Raw genomic sequence first — 23,645 nt, 5'->3', positions numbered from 1 at the left:
CTTCCCAACCCGGCTCCTGACTGCCAACCTATATAGGAATGTGGGCCTGCGGGCGCTGCACCTGGGTGACAAGTGTCTAGATGCGACATGCATTCTGTAGGGCATCCAAGCCATCACACTGATGCAAAGATACCTGTCTTCAGGCGCAAACTGATTCCCTCTAGCCCCAGGGCTGGGGTTGGCCTCTTTTTGGTGAAGAGTCTGGGTGTTCCGACTCAGATAAGGCCGCTCATCTGTTTCTCCTCTCCTACGAGTTTTCACTCCCGGGCCCAAGGCTCCCTCTGCCCAGGCTCACGCACCCCTCGCACTTCCTCCCTCACAGGGAACCCTCGTATTTCCTCGTTTCCCTCTCTCGGCTCAGCCTCCCCCTCTTCAACCCTCCACCCCGCCCGCCTCCAGCCACATGACAGGAAGGGCTCCACCACGCGACGTCACTAACGTCCGCGCCCCCGCCCCCGCGCTCCCCCCGCCTTGCACGCAGCGGCGGCCGGCGCGCTCCGCGCTCCCCAACCAGAGCTCGACAGAGCGCCGCGCGGCCGCCGCCGAGCGGGTGCGCGGGTTCCCGGATGTGCGGCGCTCGCGGAAGCCCCGCCCCCGCCGCCGGCTCCGCGCGCGCCCCCGCCCTCCGCCCCGCGCGCCGCTGCGCTCCGCTGCGCTCCGCTTTCCCCTCCCTCTCCTGCCCTCCCCCTTTTTCGTGCCTTGAGGTTGCGGGTCAGTGCGAGCCACTGCAGTGAGTCCGTCACGGCTCTGGTGCGGGCGCGAGCACGAGTGCGAGGCTGCAGCCCCCGAGCCGCTTGGCCCCCTTCTCCCCCGCCTCCCTCCCTGCTCTGTCTCCACTTCTCGCCGAGTCTCCTCCCGCGCTCTCCGTCTCTGAATCTCGACCTTAATTTCTCTTCTCCCCGCCAGCTCCCGCGTGTCCAGTCACCCCGGCCGGCGCGCTCCCCGCGGCGCCGCTTGCCCTCCCCCAGCCTGCACCCCCCCTTCCCCCGCGGGCGTCCCGAGGGCCGCAGCCGCCCCAGCCGAGCGTAGCTGGGCCGCCGCCGCCACTGCCGCCGCCGCTGCTTCCTGCGGGAGACCGTCAGAGCGCCGACACTCTTCTCTGTGCGAGCGAGCCGCCGACCGCCAAGCAAAATGGTGAGCTCTCGGCTTCCCCACGCACCATCGCTCCCCGCCCGCCGCTTCCAGGGGCAGGGGCGGGGGCGAGCCCCGACTCCCCCGGGCGGCTTCCCCCGGTGGAAAATTCGAGAGACCCGAGAAAGCCCCAGCGGCCCGGGGGCGACGGGCGGCAGATTGACAGCCCGGTGGGGCCCCCGCGCCCGCCCCCGGGCCTCCGCGGGGCGCCCCTCCGCCCCCTCCCCCCCTTGCCCCTGGGATTCCGCCGGGGCCTCGACCCCCAGCCACCCCGGCCGTCCGCCCGGGACTGTCCCCAGATCGGCCCGCTTTCCCTCTCTCCGGACCCTCCTCCACGTGGAGCCCCCCTCTCAGCTTCAGACTCACTCTCTCAAGTTCGGGGAGATTTCGGAATCCTACGGCAATCATAGGTGGCGAATGGCTCTTTATATAAGACCCACTTTCTCTCCAGGGCCGCGCTCTCTCCCACTCCCACTCTATTTTGAAGCAGCGAGTCTTGGCAGGAATCTTGCCACTTACTTCCCCCTTCTCCCATTAGTGTTTATTTCACTGCCGTTTGCAACCTTACGAGGCTTTTTTTTTTTTTTTTTTCCTTCTTCGCTGCTGGTTTTTTCTCTGCAGTGGCGAACCGGAAAGGTCCAAGGTGTAGATTCATGAGCCCAGTGTAGCTCGGACTGTGATAAACGGGGATACTTGTTTTTAGTGCTTACTGACTGCCAAGGGTTTCTCGTTTTCTTTGTTACCTTCGTAAGTCTCTCCGGTGGTTGTTTTTGAATCATGGCGATTTAAATTTGTCTTTCCTTACCCTCACATTAATCCCTAGGTAGAACTCACTGCTGTAGTGTTTCCGACCGACGCTAGGGGTGTGTCTCCCGCCTCTGTCACTGTAGCCAAGAAATCACCGACGCCCTTTTAGCCTGTTACCCTACCGGTTCTCTAGCTCCGGCTAGCCCGTGGAGTTTTCTCTTTGTAATCAAGAATTGCATGCAGAGTAGAAAAAGTTTGCAGTGCTTTTTCATCTAGATCAGATATCCGAACAGGTGATTTGGTCGTTAGGCTATTTCTAAAAGTTTTTGAACAGTTGTCCGAAGATTATTCCGACTGATTGCTAGGCGTTGAGTAATGTCTTGCAGCTTTTAATTGTATTGTATTTCACCTTGTATGTAGAATTTAAGTATTTCAAAATAGCGTGGTGGGTGAGTGAAGAGAGAAATTCTGTGGACTGCGTGCAACTCGAGATCAGTTTAGTGTGATTGTGGGGGTAGAAAGTGACCGTAGTCAAGTAAGTCAGCTTTTATTTAAAAAATAGAACAAATTATTAAATGCACCTACTGTGTATGTGCTCAGTCGTGTCGGACTCTGCGACCTCATGGATTGTAGCCCACCAGGCTCCTCTGTTCATGGGATTTTTCAGGGCAAGGATACTGGAGTGGGGTTGCCATTCCCTTTGCCAGGAGAATCTTCCCAACCTAGGGATCGAACCCTCGTCTTCTGCATTGGCAGGCGGATTTTTTTTTTTTTTTTTTTTAAACCACTGAGCCATCTGGGAAGCCCCAAGTGCACCTATTAGTGTCCTTAAAATTCAGATTAGGAGCAGACTTAAGAAATGATTAGTGATTTTGATATGTGGAGGAGGTTTTTCCTTGCCAACTTGGGAGGCAGCTTCGAGACGATTTTGGCCTTCAAAAGTCAAAACTTAGGTTTTTCCAGAGTGCTACAAAAACAAGTTATATCAGAGCCATTCATAGTACAGTCTTTTTTTTTTTTTGGCATAATCTTTTGGAGTTATGAGTTGTGTTTTAGTGCTTTAATACAGCTTCCTTATAGACGTATTTTACCCGAGGGTCCAGATCTTGAAGATCTTTGTCCAGTGTTTTTTTAACCTGGATTTATAAAGGATACGTTTTGAGGAACAAAGACCTAGTCTTGTTTATGTAGTGTATAGGAGAATGATCTGACTTCCAAATAGTTCTTTTCCCCTCTGTGGTGCATCCTCTCCCCTCTCCCCACCCCCCCCCCCCCCTTTTTTTTTTCTTGAACTACAGTCAGAATTTTGGAAATCCTCTTTTAGCTTTTAAATGTATCTTCTTGAAAGTTAGTGTTTCTTTATCTTTGAAAAATATTTTCAACTTCCCATAGGATATTTTTTTCTTCCAGGTCATTATTTCCCTCTTCTTTCCAGTTTCCTTTTTAGTATTTATTTTCTGGTTCGCTCTTGGCTCTTTTTTCTGCCGTCCTCTCAATACCATTTCAGGGCATAATTTGTCATGACAGTGGCGCCTCGACTTTGAGGACTGTGTTGGTCCTCTGAGTATAGCTCTGGTTCGAACGTGTCAAGCCTGTACCTCAATTGTGCCTTATGGAGTATTGATTAACAAATAAATAGGAGTTGGGAATGATCTGGTTCATTTTCTTGTTAATTGATCATGTAATTCTGAAAACTTTAACTGTCTTTGGAAAATCTTTGTAATTCCTCCTGCGTATCATGGACATCCTTAGATTTTTGTTAATAGATTTTAATTTGTGAGTTAGTGATTAATTTAAGTAAGGGGAAAGCACAGAGGCTTAGAGATTGAAATGAACCGATCAAGGCTCTTTTGACAGGTATTAATTTTAGTTGCTACCTTAAAAGTAGCCAACTTCTTTTTTGCCTGTTGTATCTTTCCCTCTCTTCATTATCTTTGTTTGAGTCTTAAAATGTTGAGCAAGTGGGCTGAAAATTATGCATGTCTCCCATATAAAATAGTGAGTACTGAGCTCCTAAGAATTTTTCTTGAATCATTAATGATCAGTTTTCTGTGATTACATAAATGAATGTTTGTTTATTGAAATAACTGAATGTCATCACAATTTTTCCTTTAGGTAGGTATGTATAGTTTTAGATAGAGTACTTCAGTGTTACTGACATGCTGAGGTAGATAGAATAAGAATAAAATAATGAAGTAGAATGCTTGTTTGAGTGAGTGAAAGTTGCTCAGTCGCGTCCGACTCTGCTTGTTTAGATGGGTGTAATTGAAAACAGTCTCTGAATATGTTTTGAAGGAGTAAACTTTGTAAGGGCACTAGTTAACTTTTCATTTATCAGAGTTGGTTTTTCCTATGTTCTTAGAGTAATTCAGAAATATGACTAGGTTTTTGGTTGAGATAGGTAATACAGATTTAGTTTTGGATACATATATGAACATACTGTATAAATAATTAGCTATTCTTTTCAATTTTGTTTCTTAGGGCAACCTTAAATTTCATAAGTGACCTTTTATATTTTTGTGTTTTCTAAACTTTTTATTAAAATTATCTCCACTATCTGTGATGAGAGCCCGAAGCATATTTATTGCTGTTTGCAATACCTGCAGTTGGGGTTGTACACAGGATATTTTAGTTTGGATTCTCTGACCAAGAAAGGCGACTTTAAAAAAAAAAAAAGGCAAGCAACCTGCCTTATGACCAGCAGAATTAAAATTGAAAACAATCATAAAGAGAAAATTTCTCCACTTACTGTGTCCCATAGTTGTTTAAAAAAATAAAAAGGTTCAGAGTACAAGGTAAAGAAGCTGACTAAGGGTCAGTCAGCAATAAGAGGGACAGATAAGTGTGGGAGGATCAGGCATCTGTCATAGGTAGTCAGGCAAGCAAAAAGTACAGAGCAGTGTAAGAAGTCAGCTTGGGCCAGGAGGATTAAGCGACTCAGACTGTGGGCTCAGAGTCTGGGCAGTCAGCAGGGATTCATCACATCAACAAATGCTTGTAGATTTCATTTGCTCTTCACTGGTTACTGTGCTAGGTTGTAGAGAATATTAAAATGATTAAGGCAGGTTTCCTTCTTTCGTTTAAATGGAGAATGGAAGACAACTGCCAATAGGTATGGGAAAAAAATTAGCATTCATTACCATATGAATAATGTACGCAAGGCTGGATACAAATAAAGGAAAGAGCAAGATCAGTTTCTGTGGGATTAGGGAACATTTTATGAAGGAGATGACAGTTGGGCTGGGTCTAAAAAGATTATTCGGGTTGCAGTAGGCAGAGATGGATGCAGCTGGGGAAAGACTTTAAATTCTGGAGTGAGGAAGAGACTGCATATATTTGGAGCACTGACACTCAAGATGTGATTCCTGTATTAGCTGTGTCAGCATCATCTGGAAAGTTGTTAGGTCCCACGCTGAACCAGCTGAATCGGGAACTCCGGGGTGGGGCCAAGCAGTCTAGATTTATATTGCCTTCTGGGTAATTCTGATCTATGCTAAATTTTGAGAGCCACCATTTAGAGAATGGTTCAGTGGTAAAGAATCTGCCTGCCAATGCAGGAGATAAGGGTTCAATCCCTGGGTTGAGAAGATCCCCTGGAGAAGGAATTGGCAACCCACTCCAGTATTCTTGCCTGGGAAATCTCATGGACAGAGGAGCCTGGTGGGCTATAGTCCATGGGGTCACAGAAGAGTTGAACATGACTTAACAACAATTTAGAGAGCAGTGTTGTTGTTCAGTCTCTCAGTTGTGTCTGACTCTTTGCCACCCCATGGACTTTAGCATGCCAGGCCTCTTTGTCCCTCACCGTCTCCAGGAGTTCACCCAAGTTCATGCCCATTGAATCCATGATGCCATACAATCATCTTATCCTTTGTCATGCCCTGCTCCTGCCTTCAACCTTTCCCAGCATCAGGGTCTTATCCAGTGAGTCGGCTCTTGGCATCAAGTAGCCAAAGTATTAGAGCTTCAGCTTCAGCATCAGTCCTTCCAATGAAGGACTGGAGCTTGAAGTCAAGTGGGCCTTATGAAGCACTACTACCAATAATGCTAGTGGAAGTGATGGAATTCTAGCTGAGCTATTTAAAATATTAAAGATGATGGTGTTAAAAGTGCTGCACTCTATATCTCAGCAAATTTGGAAAACCCGCCAGTGGCCACAGGACTGGAAAAAGTCAGTTTTCATCCCAGTTCTAAAGAAGAGCAGTGCTACAGAATGTTCAGACTACCAGACAATTGCGCTCACTTCCCATGCTGGTAAGGTTATGTTCAAAATCCTTCAAGTTAGGCCTCAGCAGTACTTGAATCAAGAACTTCCAGATGTGCAAGCTGGGTTTAGAAAAGGCAGAGGAATCAGAGAACAACTTGGAATGTATTTATTTGACTTTTAGCTGAGTATCTGTTAATATTCCTAAAATTGACTATATAAACAGAAGGCATAATTGTAGTTTCAGGAACTTGATCAACTGGGTGAACAAGCCAAGACTAAACATGGGAAGAGGTGTAATCCAAACTATTGGGGATTGAGTGGAGAGATAAATGTCACTCAAAGAAAGCTTCCTAAAAGAGATGGTGCCTGAGCTGAGTCTTAAGAATGAACATTTAGCCAGTGGAAAAGGCACTCTAGGTAGAAAGCTTTACGGTTAAAGACACTGAAGTATGAATATCCAGGCCTGAAGTTCAGCATGGCTGGTAGGTAAGGGGTTGGTTAGGGTGGCATGGAGAGAGAGGGTGGTCAGGTAGCTGGAGGCAGGATTATAGAAGGGTTTGCTTAACACATGCAGGAGTTAAGTTTTTTTTTTTTTTTTTTCTTAAAGCCTGTGGAAGCTATTGTTTTTAAGTAGGAGAATAACATTGTCTCATTCGTGTTTTTAGAAAGATGAATCTGATGGTCTGGGGGTAAAATAGGAAAGATGAAAGTGGACATGGTGACCAGTTAAAAAGTTACTGCAGTCATGTGAGAAATAAGGACCTCAAAGAATGTAGTAACAGTGCAGATGGAGGGACGAGACCAGGTGTGAGACACGTTTAGAGGATAGAAGGTATGACTTGGTGTCTTAGTTTCTGGGGAAGGACAGGGGTGAATCCTGCTGGGGCTTCTGGCTTGGGTGATTGGATAGATAATAGTGCCAGCCACTGTGTGGTGTTTATCAAGCCTCTGTGTACTTGATTAAGACTTGTTTCTAAGGATATACTAGAATGCTATTGCATACTAAAGAAACTTCCGATTTGCTATAATGACCATTGTTTCATCTCTAGTCTTCTCTTATCGTTTGGTAAATAATGCTTAGAATGCTGTGTTGCAGGATTCTAAGTTCAGTAGAATAGAGTGCTGTGAAATATTAACAGTACCTGCTGCATAGATACCATGGCGTAGGAGATAGCAGAATGAACTTGACAGCCTGGAGGCAGAAAGAGGTAGCATATGTGTGAGCAGTGATTCTCAAAATAAGGATCCTGAACTAGCAGCCTGGACATCATTTGGGACCTTGTTAGAAATGTGCATTCTCTGTCTAGGAGAAACAGAAGGAGTTTGGGAGGAATGATGATGATTTCTACTTTGGACACAGTGAATTTAAAGTAGTCATGGGTCACCTGGGTGGATATGGCTAACAGATAATTGGTTATATTGGGATGTAGAAGAGAATTGGGCTTTTATTAAAGATTTGAGTGTTGTTTGTATTTGTTTTAGGTAGCAGTTGAAGTCATGAAACTGAATGATAGCCTATAGATCTTTTTGTTTGTTTAGTCGCTAAGTTGCGTCTGACTCTTTATGACCCCATGAACTGCAGCCCGCCAGACTCCTCTGTCCATGGGATTTCCCGTGCAAGAATACTGGAGTGGATTCCCATTTTCTTCTCCAGGGGCTCTTCCCGACCCAGGGATTGAACCTGGATCTCCCACATTGGCAGGCAGATTTTTCACCACTGAGCCACCAGGGCAGCCTAATCCTACAGAGAAAGAATATAATAAATGATGAGGGCAGACCCTAAAGAACCCTGCATTTAATAGCAGGTGAACCTGTGAATGTTGTCTGAGAATAAATAAGCCAGAGAGATAGCTGGAGAATGAGAGTATTGATGTCACATTTGAAGGAGTCAGCAGTGTGTAGATTTTGCAGAGATCAGGAAAGAGGAGAACTGAGAAGGGTCTTTTGGAGGGAGCCGGCAAGTTCTGGTGACTTTGGCAATAGTACTAGAGAAGAACAACATTTTGTACTGGTGGCAGGGAAAACTAGGATGCTGTGAGTTGAGGAATAAATGAGATTGAGAATAGACTTATTTAATGCTTGATTTATGGAGAAATGATGAAAGTTAGAAACTTTAGGTTTGAGGAAGAATTTATTTTTAGGGTTAAGGGAATGAACCAGGAAAGAAGGAGCAGTTAAAGATTCAAAGGGAAAAGTTGGAATTCTTAGTATTTTGAGGGCCCCAGGGAGGTAGGAGGGAATATAAGTCTCCTTAGGCAGTAAGAGAGATTTTTCTCATCCATTAACATGGGAGAGAGGGAGCTAAAAATGAAAACTATTATAGAAGTTATAATCTTTAAGACAGTAAGTTCTGTTAAGCCCAGGTAATGAAAATAAGATTGCAAAGGAATGTAAACTGAGAATGCAGAGGCCTTGTCTTTGTCTTTTCATTGTTAATAGTCCAAATGCTTGATATATGATAGAGATTAAGTAGTGTTTGAAGAAGGAATATGTGGATGAATAAGTGGAATAAAGGAGTAAATCCTGATGACAGAGTTGAGGCAGTGAGTGTCAGTTCACTTTTTGAGCCATTAATGGAAAATGGACAAAGAAAGGTTACCTTGAGTGGTTTAGAGTTGGGGTAATACTTGATAGTTCCTTCGAGTTAAAAGAAAGCCAGGAGAGGAACTGTGAGAAGAAGGATGATTAATGGAATGAGAGCCAACCAGTCCACCCTAAAGGAGATCAGTCCTGGGTGTTCATTGGAAGGACTGATGTTGAAGCTGAAACTCCAGTACTTTGGCCACCTGATGTGAAGAGCTGACTCATTGGAAAAGACCCTGATGCTGGGAAAGATTGAGGGCAGGAGGAGAAGGGGACGACAGAGGATGAGATGGTTGGATGGCATCACTGACTCAATGGACATGAGTTTGGGTGAACTCCAGGAGTTGGTGATGGACAGGGAGGCCTGGCGTGCTGCGGTTCATGGGGTTGCAAAGAGCTGGACACGACTGAGTGACTGAACTGAACTGAATGGAATGAGCCCAAGAAGTGGTAGGAAAAAAAGATGGATAAAAGGAAAAGAGGGACATGGAAAGAGAGGGAAAGAAAAGAAGATGAGGCGAGTATGTCATGACGACAGGTGTGTTTTAATAATGGAGTTCAAACCAGGTGACCCCCAAATCATCTCACCAACTGGAGATAGTATGAGGCAAGATCTTCTGCTGAAGTTGAGACTGATGCTGAGGTGAATTGGGTGGATTGAGGATGAGGAGTAGGGACACAATTATAATTTCGATTTTGAAAGATTTGATAGGTGGTTAACAGGGTATTAGGTAAATATTAAATAATAGATGGATCCAAGATCTAGAAAGTTCATGTAGGAAACAGGGGCTTTATTGTCAGTTTTTGTGTTAGTAACTTCTAATCAAATTACCTGGTTCTAAGAGGAACTATTTTCTGATTTTAGATTTTGTGATAAGGGGAACATCTAGTTGTAGATTATAGTCTTAAGACATTTTTAAAGTTCTAAACACACTATTAATACATTTACTTAAAACATAAAACCATACTGAAAGTTATGAAGTGGAAAATAAATCTTTCCTGGTCATTCCTTCTTCTTGTGTTGATCATTGTTAAGTTTCTTGTATATTCTTAGAAGGTGTTTGTGTGTGTATGTCCCTTTCTTAAAGCTATGCCAGTGTGTGGATTTATTAATTTTTTTTTGTAATTTAGCTCTTACTAAGGTGAGACTTAAAGAGATTTTTAATGATGCCATGCTCTAGTTTACTCATTATAATCAGTTTTATTCCAAGGTTTTTAGTGATATTTGAGATGTAAACATTGAGCCAAAACAATTCAGCATACTTTAAGTTAGGTAGCAATTTCGTAATGGTTGAGATTGGTACTTCAGCATGAACTATGACAGTATTCTTATAAAAATTACTCTTAGGGAAAATAATATTTCACTAGAACATTTTTTGTATTTATTTTTCCCACTTAGCATCTTATTAAGTGTTAACAACATCGATAGCCATTTTCTAAATTAAAAAGAGAAAATGATCTTCAAAGTGTAGTGGAGAAAGCTTTCATTTTATTTCAGGCTTGCCAAGTTAAATGTCTTCCTCTTTTACCCTTCCAAATAAACTGTTTATTTAGCAGTCCATCTTCACTCTCTCCCTTTCTGAGTTTTCTCCTTAGAGTCCCAAACCTCCTTTGTGGTCTTGGGTTGACAGTAATTATAGCTAATGTATGGGCTTCCCTGGTGACTCAGACGGTAAAGAATCCGCCTGCGGTGTGGGAGACCTGGGTTCAATCCCTTGGTTGGGAAGATCCCCTGGAGGGGGGCATGGTAACCCACCCCAGTATTCTTGCCTGGAGAATCCACACGAACTGAGGAGCCTGGTGGTCTGCAGTCCATGGGATGGCAAAGAGTTGGACATGACCCAGCGACTAAACACACAGCACAAAGTTAATGTATAGATCTGGTGCAGGAATAAAAATTTGAAATGCAATGTGACTAATGTTTCTGGATTTGTCTTTGGTTTTTATAGTCGTGTACTGTAAAAAATGTTTAAAACTTAAGACGATTTCTATAGGAAATCCTTTAAAATTTAGCACAGGTACAACAAGTCATAGGTTCTTACAGGTTACTTTCTCAGAGTTCTGTTCTGTTCTGTTAAAGCTCTTTCTTACCAGTATCGACAGCAGGGTCATGTGGTAGCCCCACTGCCATCCTAGAAGCATTTCTGTAAAGAAGATAGCACTTGGACTTGTATTCCAGGAGCGTTAGTAAGCTCATCTGTGCGCTAGCCAGGTCTCTTGACTTTTGTGAACAATTACAGAGAATTGTTTTTTTACTTGTGTGTTTTTACTTGTATTTTAGAATTAGGTATGCAGTTTTAAACCTAGGGATGAGAGTGTGAAGCACAGCTACCTACAAAAAGAGTCCAACCTTTACCATTGGCATTATCAGAGCTGTCTGTTAGCACTTTTATGAACTTTTCCTTACTGTCTATAGTTTTCAGGGTGAGTTTTCGTTCATATCCTCCTGCGTGCAGCACCACATGTATCCTGTGTTACAGGCAGGCAGTATGCTGCAGCCTGTACTGTTATTTGCTTGTAACACAATTTTTAATAAAAACTAGAATGTTAGGTAAAACCAATGCTAATAGGTAATAAGGGAAACCTGTGGTTTAATGTGTGCTTATGTTGCATCTACTTTCCTAACAAATAGAATTTCATGAATTATAAACTAGCTCTTAATAATCTTTCTCAAATAGTGAATTTATGAATGTACAGGTATACTTCAGGTCTGCCTTCAGTATCTAGCTGTCACTCTTGACCATCATTCTTTTGACTTACTTTATTTGCTCATTTTCTTGTTTTTTCAGTCTACTGCAGTCTAGATCTGTGATGTCCAGTTCAGTAGCTGCTAGCTACATGTGGCTATTTAAAAAATTTTTAATGAAATAAAATTGTAAATTCAGTTCTTTTGTCATAATGTCTCTAAGTGCCCAGTGGCTGCTTGTAGCTTGTGGTTACAGTATTGGTGCAGATATAGAAGATTTTCATCATTGCATAAATGCCTATTCGATAGTGCTGGTCTAGAACGATTATGCATCTACATGTCACTGAAAATTACTATGTTGCCAGTAATCTTCTAATTATCTACATGAGATTGGGGGTTGAAAAGATTTGACTGTAGACTCTGGTTCTGCCATTTTCTAGCTAAGTTGTTAAGTTGCTCAGTCGTGTCCGACTCTTTGCGACCCCATGGACTGCAGCATGCCAGGCTTCTGTGTCCTTCACCATCTCCTGGAGCTTGCTCAAACTGATGTCTGTTGAGTTGGTGATGCCATCCAACCATCTTGTCCTCTGTTGCCCTCTTCTGCCTTCAGTCTTTCACAGCATCTGGGTCTTTTCTAGTGAGTTGGATCTTGATAGCAGGTGGCCAAAGTATTGCATCAGGTGGCCACATTCTAGTTGAGAATTCTAGTTGTTTGACGTTGAACAAATGCCATAAACTCTGTAGGCCTTGTTTAGTATGTGTGTAAAGTGGGAATAAACACCTGAGAGACAGGTGACCCTAGAGAGTCTGGAAATCACTGCCAGCCTAGGCTCCTACATACTATAGGAATTCAGTAAATACTTGTTGAGTGAGTAAATTGAGTGAGTTCATGAATTCTGTATTTATTCTCAGAGTTTCACCATCTTCTATGTACTGATGATTCATATTTTTGGCCCACATTATTCTCTTCTTCTCTAGTCCATAATTGCTTACTGGATATATACTAAATGAGGATGTCTGTAAAACACCTTAAACTCAATGTAACTAAAACCCCATTCATTATATTATCTTCATATTTATGCTTCATTATTCCTTAATTTTTCTTAATGGAAACAGTATCTGTCCATTTGCTCCTTTCTGGAAACCTGGTATACCTTTTATCCAGCTGGTAAAGAATCTGCCTGCAATGCAGGAGACCCTGGTTCAATTCCTGGGTCTGGAAAATCCCCTGGAAAAGGGATAGGCTACCCATTCCCATGTTCTTGGGCTTCCCTGGTGGCTCATATGGTAAAGAATCCATCTTTGATACAGGAGGCCTGGGTTCGATCCCTAGGTTGAGAAGATCCCCACCCACTCCAGTATTGTGGCCTGGAGAATTCCATGTACAGAGGAGTCTTGCAGGTTGTACAGTCTGTGGGGTCGCAGAGAGTAGGACACGACTGAGCGACTTTCATTTTCACTTTTCATTGCTACCTAAGTCTTAAGCAGTCATCTGTTACGGTCTGTACTAAGAAAGCGTGACACAGGAACATCACCTGATGTGGTTTGGGGATGGGAAACTCAGTCACTCACTTGAGGGACTTCTGGGGCATTCCAGACTGGCTCACGTACTATCCATAAAGAGGAAAATGGACTGTTTTCCCAGCATGTTAATGCTTCCTGCCATCAGTAGTGGCCCCTGAATCTAAAATACAGTAACATAGCTGAAAGCAGCATTGTGCTAAGCAAAGAGTTCTGTATACTCTGTCCATATACTGCATTCTGCCTCTGGACTGATACTTGCAGTTTATCTGTGTTGGAAGATTTTATTGCACATTTCCTTTCCCTCAGTTTTTTTTTGTTTTTTTTTGTTTTTTTAGTTCTACCAATTTTTTGCTATCAACCTAACTCCCTCCACCCTCATGCACACGCTGCTTAGTCATGTAACCCCCATGGACCACCAGCCTGGCCGACTCCTCTGTCTGTGGACTTTGCCAGGCAGGAATACTGGAGTGGGGTTGCTGTTTTCTTCTCCATGCCCCAGTTTTTTGTGCATTGTTTTTTCTTTGCTTCTGTAACTTAGCTTCAGATACCTTTTACACTTTTTTCTATTACAGTTGACCCTTGAACAACATGGATTTGAACTTGGTATGTCTATTTACACGCAAATTTTTTTCAATAAATACAGTACTGCAAGAGCGGGGGTTGGTTGAATAGCATCTGCAGAGGGCTGAACTCCGGAACTTGAGCATATGCAGGTTTTGGTGTCTGGCAGGTTCTGGAAGCACTCCTGTACTTTGAGCCTACTTTTAGTGCCATGCTTGTTAGTTATTTAGCACATCTTTAACTGTGTTAATTTTTTTATTAGGATTCTTGTTGGTTTTGTTAGTAGTCTGGTTAGAGTTGCCCCGATTTTGAGTGTCTTGCTTCCAGCTGTTTTCCTTAAGCCATGTTATTTTTAAACTGTGATTGATTGTATCTTTGTTTTAAGGTGTAGTTTTTAGACCATGAAGATTTTTCAGGAACATAAGTATCATGTTATAGTAAATGTATCCTGTCATTTAGATCCCAAAATATCTTCTGAATCAACCTTATCCCTATGCTTCTGGCATCATTGCAGTTCCATTTATTTCTTACCTGGACTATTTCTGTAGCCTGTTTGATGCTTTCTTTGCTCTTTTTGCGTCTAGGTTCTTCATTCTGTCTTCCATACTACCACTGGAGTTTGTCTTCTGAAAAAGAAATCTAGTGTTACTACCTTATTTAAAAGTCAGTGCCACGTCTTCCAGAATTTAAACTCTTTTGCATGGCACTTATGTTCTGATCCTTGTTTCTAGCCAGGCTTATGCTGTAACCAAGTCAAACTTCTTGGTTCTTAAATGCCTCATTTTTCACCTGTTGGTGCCTTTGTATATACATTTATTCCATCTGCGGTGTTCTTTCATTTGCTTTCTCTGGCAAACTTCAGGATCCTATTCCAGTTGCATTTCCCAACTCCTCAAGGTAATTAATGGCCGTTTGTAAGTAACTTTCATTATACTACATCCCCTATTTCATTGTGTTTCATTGCCTCACTCTTAAGTGCTGTGAAATCTCTGGGGCGGGGGGATGCATTTTTATTCATCTCTGTTTAGCCAGTTGCCTTTGTGGTATGCTCCTGGAATATAAATGCTAATGCTGGGTGGGCAGGTAGGTACTTGGGAAGCCAGCAGAGGTGCAACTGAATGAGTTACATCTATCTTGGGCCGTGGGGGGGTCTTGGAAAGTCCTGTGAATAAACAGTTAGAAAACACAAGGGGTTAGGCACAGTTGGAAAGCTACCAAAGTGGAAACTGCTGTTGATTCTAAAAGTTACAGGATTATTTTATTCTTTAAGGTTCTTTTTACATATCTGAGTAAAGTGTCAGTTACATGTCATTTGTTAAATAGTAAGAACATTTTTTCACAAATAAATAACATTCAAAATTTATAAATAATGTTTAGTTTTGTTGACTTAAACTGATTTACCTTAATATTTTCTTAGAACAACTGGTAAAGAGGAACTGCGACTCTTAGGTCTTTAATTTCTTAATTTAGCAAACATCTATCTTCACCTACTACATATGTTGAAATGTCAAGTATAGTGGTAGGTGCAGAGATGACAGGAAAAAAATATATAGCCCCAAAGACTTCACAGCATAAATTGACCCAGGCGTGTAGAGGGAAGATTTTAATACAGTGTAAGTACTTCAGTAGAGCCATTAGAAAGTGCTGGAGTTCTCTAGTCGCTCTGCTTGCCCAGTTTAAACAACATATAGCAGCTCTTTGGACATTCTAAAAATTCATTTTAGTCACATTACTCATCTAATAGAGTTGTATAATGTCAAGTAATTATTTAAGTGCTGAAAGAATACTGTAATCATTTTGTTGTTGACTGTATTGCTTTTTTTTTGTACGTATAGTTGATTTACAGCGTTGTACTCCTCTGTGCTGTGTGGCACAGGGACTCAGTTATACTCACAGACATTCTTTACTTTGTCCATTATGGTTTATCAGTTATGTTGTTTTTAGTGTATTTTATTTGATACTATGAGACATACTGTGATGTGGTATGTCAGCTATAGAATTGGAAGACCTATACTGGAGAAATATATATCTGTAAAGTGGCCTCAGGATTGCTTAATTTAGAGTTCTGGTGGGTATTGGGTAAGGAAGTCACCTAGGATGCTTGATACAGTGCACAGTACTGTTCACAGCTTTAAAAATCAAACTTCTGAAAACTAGTATGTAACATTCTAGGGAGGTCTAGATTTCATAATTCAGTTCAGTCGCTCAGTCGTGTCCGACTCTTTGCGACCCCATGAACCGCAGCACGCCAGGCCTCCCTGTCCATCACCACCAGCGTCCAGAGTCCACTCAAACCCGTGTGCATTGAGTCGGTGATGCCATCCAACCATCTCATCCTCTGTCGGCCCCTTCTCCTCCTGCCCTCAATCTTTACCAGCATCAGGGTCTTTTCAAATGAGTCAGCTCTTCGCATCAGGTGGCCAAAGTATTGGAGTTTCAGCTTTAGCATCAGTCCTACCAATGAACACCCAGGACTGATCTCCTTTAAGATGGACTGGTTGGATCTCCTTACAGTCCAAGGGACTGTCAAGAGTCTTCTCCAACACCACAGTTCAAAAGCATCAATTCTTCTGCGCTCACGTCCAACTCTCACATCCATACATGACCACTGGAAAAACCATAGCCTTGACTAGATGGACCTTTGTTGACAAAGTAATGTCTCTGCTTTTTAATATGCTGTTTAGGTTGCTCATAACTTTTCCTTCCAAGGAGTAAGTGTCTTTTAATTTCATGGCTACAGTCACCATCTGCAGTGATTTTGGAGCCCAGAAAAATAAAGTCTGACACTGTTTCCACTGTTTGCCCATCTATTTGCCATGAAGTGATGAGACCAGATGCCATGATCTTAGTTTTCTGAATGTTGAGCTTTAAGCCGACTTTTTCACTCTCCTCTTTCACTTTCATCAAGAGGCTTTTTAGTTCCTCTTCACTTTCTGCCATAAGGGTGGTGTCATCTGCATATCTGAGGTTATTGATATTTCTCCTGGCAATCTTGATTCCAGCTTGTGCTTCCTCCAGCCCAGCATTTCTCATGATGTACTCTGCATAGAAGTTAAATAAGCAGGGTGACAATTTATAGCCTTGATGTACTCCTTTTCCTATTTGGAACCAATCTATTGTTCCATATCCAGTTCTAACTGTTGCTTCCTGACCTGCATATAGGTTTCTCAAGAGGCAGGTCAGGTGGTCTGGTATTCCCATCTCTTTCAGAATTTTCCACAGTTTATTGTGATCCACACAAAGGCTTTGGCATAATCAATAAAGCAGAAATAGATGTTTTTCTGGAACTCTCTTGCTTTTTCAATGATCCATGCAAAGAAATAGAGGAAAAAAACAGAATGGGAAATACTAGAGATCTCATCAAGAATATCAGAGATACCAAGGGAACATTTCATGCAAAGATGGGCTCAATAAAGGACAGAGATGGTAGGGACCCAACAGAAGCAGAAGATATTAAGAAGAGGTGGCAAGAATACACAGAAGAACTATGCAAAAAAGATCTTCACGACGCAGATAGTCATGATGGTGTGATCACTCACCTAGAGCCAGACATCCTGGAATGTGAAGTCAGGTGGGCCTTAGAAAGCATCACTACGAACAAAGCTAGTGGAGGTGATGGAATTCCAGTTGAGCTATCTCAAATCTTGGAAGATGATGCTGTGTAAGTATTGCACTCAATATGCCAGCAAACTAGGAAATTAGCAGTTGCCACAGGACTGGCAAAGGTCAGTTTTCATTCCAATCCCAAAGAAAGGCAATGCCAAAGAATGCTCAAACTACCACACAGTTGCATTCATCTCACACACTAGTTAAAGTAATGCTCAAAAGTCTCCAAGCCAGGCTTCAGCAGTATGTGAACTGTGAACTTCCAGATGTTCAAGCTGGTTTTAGAAAAGGCAGAGGAACCAGAGATTTCATAATTACTTCATCCTTATTTTTGTAATAGCTCTGTCCAGTAATTTGCTTATGGACAAAGTAGAAAATGTATCAGAATGTTTTGAAATACAAGTAACAAGACCCTCCCAACTAATAAGGAATGTTTTATTTCACAGAATAAGAAGCCCAGAGTCAGAGTTACAGAGTAGTTCAGCAGTCTTCATCAGTTTCACCAGAGACATAGGTCCAGTGTACTTTAAAGCTCTGCATGTCAGGAGAGGGCTGTCATAATTTTAGATACTGCTATCTGACTGAAGAAGAGCAGGTAACACTTCAAGTGTCTTTCTATTAGGGAGGAAAAACTTGCACGTTTCACAGCAGGGTTCTTTCTTAGGTCTCCTTGTGTTTTTCATGTTTCTTACATACCAGAAAAAGACCAGATTCCTTACTCAGGCAGCTGAGTTTTTACTAACTGGCTAGATTACTTTACATGACCAGGGGATAGGCCTTATAGTCTTAAAAACAACCTCGTCAATATTTTATTTGCTACTTTGAACAGAAGTCACAGATTTTTGATGGGAATTTTGGTAGTGAGAATTATACCTGGCTTTTGATAGTATACTGTATCTTTTCCCTCACCGATATATAACTGTCACCCAGTATTGTCAGCCTCTTAACATAAATATTTTCTGTACCTAGTTTTCCATAACCAAAACCATAGACCCCATATTTCTACCTAGAATTTATAACAAGTTCTTAAAACTAAACAATAAAAAAACAGCCTAACTAAAAAATGGGCAAAGGATCTGAATTGACATTTCTCCAGAGAATATAAACAGATGTCCCATAAGCACATGAAAAGATGTGCAACATCATTAGTCATTCAGTTCAGTTCAGTTGCTCGGTCATGTCCGACTCTGCAACCCCATGAATCGCAGCACGCCAGGCCTCCCTGTCCATCACCAACTCCCAGAGTTCACTCAGACTCACGTCCATCGAGTCAGTGATGCCATCCAGCCATCTCACCCTCTATCGTCCCCTTCTCCTCCTGCCCTCAATTGCTCCTAGCATCAGAGTCTTTTCCAGTGAGTCAGCTCTTCGCATGAGGTGGCCAAAGTACTGGAGTTTCAGCTTTAGCATCATTCCTTCCAAAGAAATCCCAGGGCTGATCTCCTTCAGAATGGACTGGTTGGATCTCCTTGCAGTCCAAGGGACTCTCAAGAGTCTTCTCCAACACCACAGTTCAAAAGCATCAATTCTTCAGCACTCAGCTTTCTTCACAGTCAAACTCTCACATCCATACATGACCCCTGGAAAAACCATAGCCTTGACTAGACGGACCTTTGTTGGCAAAGTAATGTGTCTGCTTTTCAATATGCTGTCTAGGTTGGTCATAACTTTTCTTCCACGGAGTAAGCGTCTTTTAATTAGGGCAATGCAAATCAAAACCACAGAGAGATACCACTTAACACCCCACTAGCATGGCTATAATAAAAAAGACCAGGTGTGTGTTGAGGATGTGGAGAAATTGGAACCCTCATAACATTGCTGGTGGGGATATAAATGTTGTACCTGCCCTAGAAAATAGTTCTTCAGAGTGTTTAACATAGGGTTACGTGTGTGTGTGTGTATGCGCGCGCGCACACACGCACATGAGTGTCAATGTGAGTAGCTCAGTTGTGTCTGACTCTTTGCGACTCCATGGACTGTAGCTTACCAGACTGTTCTGTGCATGGAAGTCTCCAAGCAAGAATACTGGAGTGGGTAGCCATTCCTTTCTCCGGAGAGCAACTGTAAGACTTGGTAATTCCATTCCTAAGTATATACTCATAAGACATTAAATGAAAAACATTTACTAAAGTTTGTAACAGCCTTATTTATAGTAACCCCCCAAATGGGAATAATCTGCATGTCCATTAACTAAAGAATGGATAAATAAATAAAATCTGGTATATACATACAACAAAGCATTATTTGTCAGTAAAAAGAAATTTTTTCTTAACCATGAATGAATCTAGAAAATATCTGCTAAGTGGGAAAAAAAAAAAACAATTACAACGGAATACTTATTCTATGATTCTACTGATACGTATTCTGGATACAGAATAGGCAAGTATGTAGAAACAGAAAGTTATACATTAGTGGTTGTTTATGGCTGGGGTGAAGCTGGGAGATGGGAGGACTACCAGTGGATATAGACTTTCTTTTTAGGGTGATGAAAATGCTCCAAAGTTAATTGTGGTAATGTCTACACTGCTGTCATTGTGCTAAAAACCACTGAATTAATTGTATGCTTTAGTTGAATTATGTGATTTGTTAATTTTATCTCAATAAAGCTATTGTTAAAAAGAAATCCTTGGGACTTCCTCAGTTGCCCAGTGGTTAAGACTTTGTGCTCCCAACACAGAGGTCACAGGTTCAGTTCCTGGTCAGGAAACTGAGATCCTACATGCCACAAGGTGCGACCAAAAAAACCCCAACCAGCCAAACAAAAAACCTTCACAAAACTTTAATAATCAAAACAATGTGATGATGGCATAAAGCCAGACACAGATCAGTGGAACATAATAATGAGCCCAGAAATAAACCTATGCATCTTTGGTGAGTTAATTTATGATAGAAAAGCCAAGAATATAAAACTGGGGAAAGGATAGACTCTTCAATGGTGCTGGGAAAACTGAACCACTGTTTTACACCATACACAAAAATTGACTCAGTTGTTTAAAGACTTGAACATAAGGCCTGAAACCATAACACTTCTAGAAGAAAACACAGGCAATAAGCTCCTTGACATGCATCTTGGCTTTGATTTTTTTGGATATGACACTGGAAGCAAAGGCAACAAAAATAAAACAAGTTGGGACTGCTAAAAAGCTTCTGCATAGCAAAGGAAACCATCAGCAAAATGAAAAAGAGACGTACCAAACAGAAGAAAATATTTTCAAATTATGTATCTTGAGTTAATATCCAAAATATATAAAGAACTCATATAGCTCAATTGAATAAAAACAGTCTGACTGAAAATTCGACAGAGAATCTAAACAAACATTTCTCCAAAGGAGACATACAGATGGCCAGCAGGTACATGGAAAGATGTTCATCACTGATCATCAGGGAAACACATATCAAAGTGACGAGATACGGTTCTCACACCTGTTAGAATGACTAATATATGTGTATATGTATGTATATATATACACACATATATATAAACATAAACGAGACAACAGATGTTGACAGAGATACAGAGAAAAAGGAATCCTTGTGCACTGTTTGGAGGAATGCAAATTGGTATAGCCACTTTGGAAAAAAGTATGGCGGTTCCTTAAAAAATTAAAAATAAAACTAACTATATGATCCAGCAATCCCACTTTGGGTTATTTATTCAAAAGAAATGAAAAAAGCTTTCTCAGAAACATATATACATCCCCATCCATTGCAGCATTTACAGTAGTTAAGTCATGCAGCAGCCTAAGTGTCCATGGATGGATGGATGGATGGTTAAGAGAAATTGTGGTATATATATTTGCATATATGATGTAATATTAGCCATAAAAAAGAAGAATGTCTTGCCATTTGCAGCAGTATGGGCAGACTTTGAGGGCATTTTGCTAATTGAAATAAGTCAGAGCAAAACAAATTCCCTATGATCTCACTTACATGTAGAAGCCTAGAAACAGAAACAAAACCCCAAAGCCAAGCTTACACATAACAGATTAACAGTGTTTGTCAGAGGCAAGGGATGGTAGGTGGGGGAAATGGGTAAAGGTGTCAAAAGCTATAAACTTCCAGTTACAAAAGAAATTAGTCATGGAAATGTACAGCGTGGTGACTGTAGTTAATACTGTGTTGTGTATTTGAAAGTTGTTAGAGTAGCTCTTAGAAATTCCCATTATGGCATTTTTCACAGACCTAGAACAAAAAATTTCACAGTTCTTATGGAAATTCAAAAGACCCTGAATAGTCAAAGCAGTCTTGAGAAAGAAGAATGGAACTGGAGTAATCAATTTTCCTGACTTCAGACTATACTAAAATGTCATCAAGACAGTATGGTAGTGGCACAAAAACAGAAATATAAACCAGTGGAACAAGATAGAAAGCCCAGAGCTAAACCCATACACCCATGGGTACCTTCTGTTTGACAGAAGTGGCAAGAATATACAATGGGGAAAAGATAGTCTCTTCAGTAAGTGGTTCTGGGAAAACTGGACAGCTACATGTAAAAGAATGAAATCAGAACACTCCTTAACACCATACACAAAGATAAAATGGATTAAAGACCTAAATATAAGACCAGAAACTATAAAATTCTTGGAGGAAAACATAGGCAGAACACCGCATGACATGAATCACAGCAAGATCCTCTTTGACCCGCCTCTTAGAGTAATGGAAATAACGACCAAAATAAACAAGTGGGACCTAATTAAGCTTTTGCACAGCAAAGAAAACTATAAACGAGGTGAAAAGACAATGCTCAGAATGGGAAAAAATAATAGCAAATAGAATGACTGTCGAAGGATTAATATCCAAAATTCACAAGCAGCTCATGCAACTCAATACCAGAAAAACAAACAACCCAATCAGGAAATGGGCAGAAGACCTATACAAACATCTCTCCAAAGATACGGATGACTAATGCACACATGGAAAGATGCTCAACATCACTCACTATTAGAGAAATGCAAATCACAACTACAGTGAGATATCCCCTCACACACATCAAAAAATCCACAAGCAATAGATGCTGGGGAGGGTGTGTGGAGAAAAGAGAGCCCTTGTGCACTGTTGGTGGAAATGTAAATTGGTAACAGTCGCTATGGAAGACAGTATGGAGAGAGATTCCTTAAAAAAGTAGGAGTAAATCTCATAGGACCCAGCAATCCCACTACTAGGCATATACCCTGAAAGAAAGAAAAGTGAAAGTGAGGTTGCTCAGTTATGTCCGACTTTTTGCAACCCCATGGACTGTAGCCTACGAGGTTCCTCTGTCCATGGGATTTTCCAGGCAAGAGTACAGGAATAGGTTGCCATTTTCTTCTCCAGGGTATCTTCCCAACCAAGGTCTCCTCATTGCAGGCAGATGCTTTACCATCTGAGCTACCAAGGAAACCCTATACCCTGAAGGAAACCATAATTGAAAAAGACACATGTACTCCAGTTTTCATTGCAGCACTATTTACAGTAGCTAGGACATGGAAGCAACTTAGATATCCATTGAAAGATGAATGGACAAAGAAGCCGTGGTACATATATACAATGGAATATTTCTCAGTCATAAAAAGGAACAATTTGAGTCAGTTTTAATGAGGTAGAGGAACCTAGAGCCTATTTTACAGAGTGAAGTAAGTCAGAAAGCAAAATACATATTAACATATGTTTATGGCATCTAGAAAGATGGTACTGATGAGCCTATTTGCTGGGGAGCAGTGGAGATGCAAACATAGAAAACAGAGTGGGACTTGGAGAGGTGAGGAAGGAGTGGAATGAATGGAGATAGTAGCATGGCAACATGCACCATATATAAAATAGATAGCCAGTGGGAATTTGCTACATGACTTAGCTCAAACCAGTGCTCTATGAAAACTTACAGGGAGGTGGGAGGGAGGTTGAAGAGGTAGGGGACATATGTATTCCTATGGTGATCCATGTGGATGTATGGCAGAAACCAACACAATATTGTAGAATAATTATCCTTCAATTAAAAATAAGTAAGTTCCCATTATAAGAAAAAGAATTGTTAACTATTTAAGGTGTTGAATGTTGACTTATTGTAATTATTTTGCAGTATATACGAATATTGAATCATTGTGTTATACATCTGAAACTAATCCAATGTTGTGTGTAAATTGTATCTGAATTTAAAAAAATACCTGAGGTAGTAGACTTGATCTGGCTGCTTTACAGATTATTACTTCTGATTTCTCCTGCAAAATCATTTCCTTCTATCTGACTGAACCTTCCTTTATTTCTTCTCATTGTTATCATCTAACATTTTCCTGGATAAAACACTTTTCATTCAGAATTTAAGTACCTGTGTCCTGTTGCCTCTCTAGGTTCCACTGTTGTGTTTTCTTCATTTTCACCCTTGCTTTAGCGTTCCTTGGCCTTCTCCATAATCACCATACATTCTCTCTACTAGAGCTGTATCTTGTAGCCACTATATCCTGTGGTCTCTTATCATAGTCCATAACTCTTCCACTACTGGGACTTTATTTCCTCTGTTTAGAGATTATTTTCTCAATTATAATTATTGAACATGCTGTGACTTTAGAATTTTCTGTTTTGTTTTGGGATTGTGTATGTTTTTAAAGTAAAATATAGTACCAAATT

At 41.5% G+C, this 23,645-nt stretch overlaps 1 protein-coding gene across 1 annotated transcript in view; it reads left to right on the top strand.

Annotated features, from left to right (window-relative positions):
* Positions 1-637: 637 nt before the first annotated feature.
* The window catches only part of PPP3R1 (protein phosphatase 3 regulatory subunit B, alpha), a 63,888-nt gene continuing 40,880 nt past the window's right edge, over positions 638-23,645 (top strand). The window contains exon 1 of the mRNA XM_019970417.2: positions 638-1,134. Coding sequence (XP_019825976.1) covers positions 1,132-1,134 — 3 coding nt within the window. The 5' untranslated portion in view covers positions 638-1,131. The remainder of the gene's footprint in view (positions 1,135-23,645) is intronic.

Source organism: Bos indicus, chromosome 11 (assembly GCF_029378745.1).
Source record: "Bos indicus isolate NIAB-ARS_2022 breed Sahiwal x Tharparkar chromosome 11, NIAB-ARS_B.indTharparkar_mat_pri_1.0, whole genome shotgun sequence".
In the NCBI taxonomy this organism is placed as follows: Eukaryota; Metazoa; Chordata; class Mammalia; order Artiodactyla; family Bovidae; genus Bos; species Bos indicus.
This window is presented reverse-complemented; position numbering and strand designations above follow the sequence as displayed.